The sequence below is a fragment of the Corvus brachyrhynchos genome, unplaced genomic scaffold (assembly GCF_000691975.1).
Source record: "Corvus brachyrhynchos isolate BGI_N302 unplaced genomic scaffold, ASM69197v1 scaffold115, whole genome shotgun sequence".
Taxonomy (NCBI): Eukaryota; Metazoa; Chordata; class Aves; order Passeriformes; family Corvidae; genus Corvus; species Corvus brachyrhynchos.
The window spans coordinates 24,399,006-24,406,176 of record NW_008239553.1 but is presented as its reverse complement, the minus strand read 5'-3'; the positions used below and the strand labels follow the sequence as shown (position 1 = coordinate 24,406,176).

Here is a 7,171-nt window from a genome sequence, read left to right as displayed (position 1 = left end):
CCCCGGCTCGGTAGCCGAGCGCCGCAGGTTGCATCCGGACAGCACTTGACCAGCTGTTTTGTATATTTTCTAATTTCGTGCAGAACAGGGCAGCGGTCATAGAGGTAATCTGTAGATCCGTGGCTTTAAGGGATAAATTAGAGCATTGGATTTGATCCGTATTGCAGTGGATTAGAGCAACCTCTCCCCCCTCCCCTTCTCCTCCTCCCACCCCTCCTTTCCTTTTCACTCCCCCCTCCTCCAGCACCACCTTTTTTCCTCTCATGCAATACCAAAACTGACCCTGCCTGGCAGAGAGACTCTGCTGGGCGAACAGAGCAGTGCTCACATCGCCAGCACACCGCGGGAGCCGCCTCTCCCCTTCCAGCCTCTGCAGCCCCTCCGGGGCACCGCTGCTGCAAGTTCCCCGGAGGCTGGCGCCGGGGCCGGGGTGTCTCCTCGGGGGACCGGGGAGCGGTCGCTGCCCACGGGCTGTCCCTTTGTCCCGGCCCGGCCGGGGCCGTGGGGCGGCGGCGAGGGAGAGCGGCCCCCGGAGGGCATTTCCCGAAGGCAGCGGGGCCGGGACCCGGCAGGAAATGGAAGGATGAAGTGTGCAGCCGGAGCGGTGATGTTCCTTCTCTCCTTGCTTTCCCCCGCAGGAACGTAATCCGCAATGCTAGTTCTCAGGTTGCTCAATGTTGTCGCTCCAGCCTACTTCTTGTGCATCTCCCTAGTGACCTTCGTCCTCCAGATCTTTGTCTTCATCCCCAGCATGTTCAGAGACCCTTCCACCACCCCACTTTTCTCGCCTGCTCTGCTGCATGGGGCCCTCTTCCTCTTCCTCTCAGCTAATGCCCTGGGCAACTACATCCTTGTGATCCAGAGCTCCCCCGAGGACTTGGGCAAGGACTTAAACTTGGGCAAAGGAGCCGAAATGGCAGACTGGCTGGATGGAAACAGGTCCCCTGGCTCAGCCTTACCCTGCACTCACTTCTGTAGACTGTGTGCCAGAGTCACCCAGAGGCATGACCACCACTGTTTCTTCACAGGGAATTGCATCGGGAGCAGGAACATGCGAAACTTCATCATGTTCTGCCTCTACACCTCCCTGGCTTGCCTTGACTCCCTGGTGGTAGGCATGGCTTACATTTCTGCTACACTTTCCATGTCCTTTGCGGACCCACTGGCCTTCCTCACTCTTCTGCCTCACTCCATCAGCCAATTCTTCTCAGGTAAGGACTTCTTGCTCAGAGGTGAGGAGCATGTTCCTCCTCCAGGGCTTCTGGGATGGGGGGACCTGATCTTCCTTGGATAGCTGTCTGTGTAGAGGTGTGGTATGGAAATGGGCAAGAGGGGCAATTGGCCTTCTTTGGAGGCTACAGCCAGCCTTCTCAAAAGGCTTCACCTGAAAAAGAAGCTGGGACCCACTCCAGGTTACAGCCATAGCCATATTCCTAATGCATTAGGCTCTAGAAATGCCCCATAACCAACTTGGTGGTGATGGAATAGGACTATCTGTTATGCAGAACATGTGTTGTAATTAGACAGAGGAGACAGATTTCACTGCAGGTATGGGGGATCTTTTGCCTGTCCTACAGGTTGAGGTGGGGGGTCTTGTATGTTTTTGTACCCTACAAATCTGCAAGTTCCCCATATCCCAGCAGGTATATCTTCATTCTCTTCAACCAGGTCCACTCACTCCCTTCACTGACACCCACCTCCTGCCTCCTGGCAGTGCAAACTTACTGAGATTTTTTCATCCTTCTAGCACAGGAGAATTGGGGTTCAGACAACAGAAACCAAGAAAGGAGTTAATGTGACACGATTAGGTACCTGTCTTGTGACCCCAGTCTGGGACACAAGTCCACAGAGAACCAGGGGAAATTATCTGTGCTGCTCTTTGCAAAAGCTCCATACCAAAAGCAAATACCTCCTTCTCCTTGCCACCATTCCTCACCCATCTTTCTACTTCTTCCCCTTTCCCCTCTCTCCCTGCCTTTCCGTAAACCTCCACAACCCTTCTCCTTCCCTCTCTTGATTTTGCTCCCATAACTCATCCTCTGCTCTTGAAGAGCAAGAAGCCTTGCCTCTTCACCTTTCAACACACCCTCAAACTCTCCAGCCCCAACCCTTTCTCTGTCCAAATCCAAGAGTTAAACAGATCCTGACCTCAGAGAAGGGATTATGCAGACAGCCTAGACTGTTACTCTGCCCTGAGAGTGACTGCAGAAAATTGCCATTTCCCCCTTTGCAGCTCCTGCCTCACACACTTACATCAGCTTTTACTAGACTAAAATAGGTATCCCATATATTTTAGCTTTCGAGGTTCAGCTGAGCTCAGTAAGAAGGGAGTCTCTTTTGGCTAGTGCACTGTCAACATAAGTGTTGATTAAGATCTGAGTGTGGAGACTCCAGTGCTGGGGATACAGGAGCCAGAGAGGCCCCAACTTGCTTTTCAGATTCCAGGCTGGGTTTGCAGGGTTGCCATCTGAAAACAAACAAATATCTCTCTACTTGGCAAATTAGCAGATTTGTCATGGTAATCACTGAGAGACAATAAACATGAAATCCTGCCATGACATTTTTATGGAATCATCTTTCCAGCTAGAAGAATTTTTGTAAATAATGTTGCATGAGCTTTACTAGCATTAAAAACACTGGGAATGGTTTTCCCCTGTGCCTAAGCTCTGCTCAGCACAGCAGTCTGGGAGGGGGAGCAGGGATGTGGGAGGAGATTATCAAGGAATTAGTTTTCTATGACTCTGAGGGCTCATGTGCCCAGAGGTGGGTCCTGGCATATATTTGCTGAGACATCGAAGTGCCCCAGCTCTGGTGTCAGCAACTGTGGTGCCAAGACAGCATGTGCGCAGTGTTTGAGCGGGACACAATGGGTCTGGGTGCAGGGCTAAGAGTCAGAACACCCTTGAGAGGGTGCCTTGAGAGGCAGCAGCATCCAGCAGCTCCCACCAAACCTCTAGTTCTGCTAAGAAGAGAACTGCTGCCTCACACAGTAAGATACAGGCATGTGGTGTCTTGATTGCTTGGGAGGAAGGGCCTACTGGTTTCTACCAGCACATTTAACCTCCATTTCAGGAAAGAAAAACACAGTCCTGAACAGTTACCTGGAAGGGTTGCTCACACAGTATTTTTCAGCTAATGTAACTATTACTTAAGGGTTGTTGTATGATCCAAACAGAGAACTGTGATAGCAGGGAAGACACTTTATCTTTCTTCTTCTCCATCATGCCCACTGTACTGCAGAAGTAGTAAAGGAGGATGAAGGGTGAATCTGCTGGTCGGCAGGAAGTGTTCCCTGCTTTCATGCTGGGAAAGTTTTCAGCTGGCTCATTCTTCCCAGACTGTACTCAGGCATGGATTTCAGAATCAGATCCAAAGTCTATAACTGCAGCCTACAATACAGCTTTTCTGGCATGGATAATATATGGCAATATAAGCTTGAGATCACACTGGGTCACTTAGAGCAAAAAAGAATCTGAGACTAAAAGAGACTGTGGGGATGAGGGACAAATGGAGAGCACTATTGTAAACACATCAGATTGGACCCACAAAAGAAATCATAGAAAAAGCTTTATGTAGGTAACCTGAAGAAAAAAATTTTAAAATCACGTGTCTTAACAGGATGGCTCAGAGAGGCTTAATATTTTCAAGGAGAAACAAGGGTAATTACTTCCTGGATGCTGAATTTCAGCAAGTCATATAAATAAAGCTTATAGCTGCCTTGCAAAGGGTCTAAAGAAAATGTCTCTCTCCATATCCCATCTCAGTATCAGCTGTAGGAAAGAACAAATATCTGTCACACTCTGGTCCAATAAAAGAGGGACGGAGAATCCAATATTTGGCTCTGGGCTTCTTACCTGGTAGATTAAGTTATTCTGACAGAATTGGTATGAGGATTTGTCATTATCCTAAGGGGCTTGTTCTTCTCTTGCTGTGTTGCATACGGAGCCCACTGAGCTGCATGGGATCTAATAAGAAGGGAAAGATGACAGTGCATTTAGGAAGAAAATGGAATGATTCCTGCGCCTTTTTCAAGTGAGGACAGTCTCTGAAAGCTTGAGGCTGTAGTCAGTGTCCTTACAAATTATCCTCAGAGAAGCTGGGCCCAATCTCTCACTTACAGCACTGCCAGGTGGAAAAGATGGGATTCACAGATTGCAAAACAGGAAGCAAGAGATGCATATCCAGTGACCCTTGTATCGAACTTAAAACCTGAAGCACCCATGTACGTCTTTTAGGCAGTACACCTCTATTGTCCATGCAATCCCTGCTCTATCACTGTTGCTCTTGTGGGGCCCAAAGTCTGCCAGAGGAACAGAAGCATGTGAGAACTTTTTTATTTCTAAACCTTACAGGAACCAGTGAAAAGATATCAGACATTTGTACCAGTATTGACAAACATTTCATTTCCTTTGTGTAAATATGCCTGTGTGAAAATATGGGTGTTTAATAATATACCAATAGACACAAAATATGTGCATAAACATCATATGGGCACACAGAGAATATTATATTAATGGGTTTAGATCTGCTTACACACTGAAAGGTCACTCAGTGACACCTGCTGTTATACTAATATTTTCCAGAAGGAGTTCTAAAATCATTGTAGAGGAAAGGGCCTACAGAATATTTTTATTCAAATATATATTCATCATAAATATATACTAAAATCCCACCAGTTGAATTAGGAGCTTCAGACATTCCAAGTATTTTGTGTATTCTAGCAGCAGCTAATAAAAGGAATTTGGATTGTATTTCAGAAAGGTTTCTGTTTCTTTCTTGCACTCACATGAAAACTGCCTTGCCCCAAAGGTAGGAAAGTCATTATTGATTTATTTTTCTTTTTTAACATTTATATATATATATGTATATATATATATATACACACACACATACTCATATAGTAGAGATGGAGAAAAAGAGAGAAATCTCAAATATTTCTGCCTTGTGTTAATACAAACAGTAAAGCTTCTAGAAGGATCTACATGCTGTAGGATCCACTTTTCAAAATCCTAGAAATCTTAGATTCAATGTGATGAGGGGGTAAATCCTTAAATAAATTAATCATGGTTCAAAATAGTGCTGGAGTCTTACAGATATGCTTTACTTCTGGCTGAATTTGTCCCTGTAATCTAGATCCTCACATTAACAGCAAAAGGAGAAGTGTACAGAGACCATTATCATTTTAGTATTTCCCCAGCAGGTCCATTGCATCAGACACTATGAAGGAAATAATTTAATATGGTTAGAGCAACCAGCCTGTCTTGTTCCTACCTCCCCACTTGTGGCCAGAGAAAACAGGTGGTTTGTTGGTTCCTGGGGCTGTGTTACACTGTATGTGAGGTGTGTTGTCTAAGCTCTTTCTTTTATTGTCCTCCCTCCCCACAACTCTTGGTTTGCAGGAGCTCTCCTTAGCTCTGAGATGTTTGTCATCCTCATGCTCTACCTCTGGCTTGGGATTGGACTGGCCTGCGCCGGCTTCTGCTGCCACCAGATGTTGCTGATCCTGCGTGGGCAGACACGCTACCAGGTGCGGAAAGGAATGGTGGTAAGAGCCCGGCCTTGGAGGGAGAACCTGCAAGAAGTCTTTGGCAAGAAGTGGCTGCTAGGACTTCTCATCCCTGTGCTGAACGTGGAGAGTAACTACCGTAGGCAGAAAGAGAAATAAAATCCCCGTGTGTGTGTGTGCATCCCACGCACAAAACACCTTCCCTGTTCTCTCCCACTGTCTCCTGGATCACTACAGAGCTGGGCTACTCCATCTCTCGGGATTGCAGCCGCTGTGGGAGGAAAGGATGGGCTATCAAACAGAATAAATTTAGCATATTAACATGGAAATCACAAACCATGTAGACGAGATACTGCAGCTTAGTAGTCACATCACTGCACCTGCATATGTGGCAACAGTCTTCGAACTAGCAGAAAAATTAGTCAGGCCCTCCTGTGGCTTCCTGTCTGAATCCTCCAGTCCCCAGCCCCATTAGTCACCCTATATAGTCTTAACAAACAGAAGCAGGAGCCTGGGCTGTTGTGGAAGACTGTAAAAATGGTGTCTAGTCCTAAGGAGTGTTTTGTGGGGTGCCTTTTTGGCTCTTACATACTTGAGGTAACTTCACATGGGAGCATCATTCCGGAAGTGTTTGGACAATGATCTCAGGTACATGGTGTGATTCTTGGGATTGTCATGTGTAGGGCAAAGAGCTGGATTTCAATGATCCTTGTAGGTCCTTTCCATCTAAAGATATGATTCTTGATTCACTGAATACTGAGAAGCCCTTAATGACAGAACTGCAATGCAATCAAGCTGTCCTAGGAACAGGCTATGAACATGGTTAATGTATCAGGTAAATCTTCTCTCCACAGGCTAGAAAATCAGGAGGAAAACAAAAAGAAATTGACAATTTCTCATTTCTGTTCCTGTTGCTCTGCCACTTATTTGTAGCAGTCCTTTGTCCAATGACAGAGTCCAGGCAAAGCTGCCCTTCTGACAGGGAGCAGCAAGCAGATAAATCACGATCAGATGGAGGGACAAGGAGAGGAAACCACAAAGGTGAAGGAAAATGCTGTGTTTGAGAAGCCGTGTGATGAGGCAGATTATGCATACCTGTGAGAGAGACAGAAGGAATGTGGCCATACAGCAAACAGTTGGGAGGGTGCCAAGAGCATTGCTGCTGTGTCAGAGCCCTGATGCATCACCCTCTCACAGGGGACACCTGCACCATTAATGCTGTGAAGAGTTCAAAATCCCAGAAGACAGGGAGGTTTTCCAGCCCATCAGGGCACTTCATTTTGCACTAAAACAAACAGAAAAATGTTTTTCTCAGACGTCCCTGCCACACTTTAGTTAGAGGCTCTCCAGGGCAATTCCCTCTCGCATTGCTGCAGAGGGGTAAATTTATCCATGCTATACCTCCATTAAGGATGTTAATAGAATTACTACAGGGATTAATCAACTTAATGTGTCAGTTGTTTTTTAGCTGCAGCAACAGCCCATTAGATCAGTGCTGAGATCCTATGCTTATAGATGCCTTAAGAAAGGATACCGTGACATCTCTACCAGGATCATAGCACTGGATTTCCCAGCAGCTGCAATGAGAAGCCTCTGTTTTGGCAAACTGCATCAGCTTATGTGGGCTGGATAGGAATCCATTGCTTCTCTTTAATAGGCTGGGGA

The 7,171-nt window shown here is 46.5% G+C and overlaps 1 protein-coding gene across 1 annotated transcript; it reads left to right on the top strand.

Moving 5' to 3' along the window:
- The first annotated feature begins 9 nt into the window (after nucleotides 1-9).
- ZDHHC22 (zinc finger DHHC-type containing 22) lies at nucleotides 10-5,845 on the top strand. Its single transcript, XM_008639621.2, has 2 exons — nucleotides 10-1,211; nucleotides 5,400-5,845. Exons 1-2 carry the CDS (start codon nucleotides 653-655, stop codon nucleotides 5,663-5,665), a joined length of 825 nt encoding a protein of 274 aa, XP_008637843.1. The 5' UTR covers nucleotides 10-652; the 3' UTR covers nucleotides 5,666-5,845.
- Nucleotides 5,846-7,171: the final 1,326 nt, after the last annotated feature.

What these genes read in the sequence shown, in the direction of transcription:
- ZDHHC22 (XM_008639621.2), top strand. Translation starts at nt 653, where the DNA reads ATGCTAGTTCTCAGGTTGCTCAATGTTGTCGCTCCAGCCTACTTCTTG. An exon ending in CATCAGCCAATTCTTCTCAG is followed by an intron (nt 1,212 to 5,399) that starts GTAAGGACTTCT and finishes CTTGGTTTGCAG; the next exon opens with GAGCTCTCCTTAGCTCTGAG.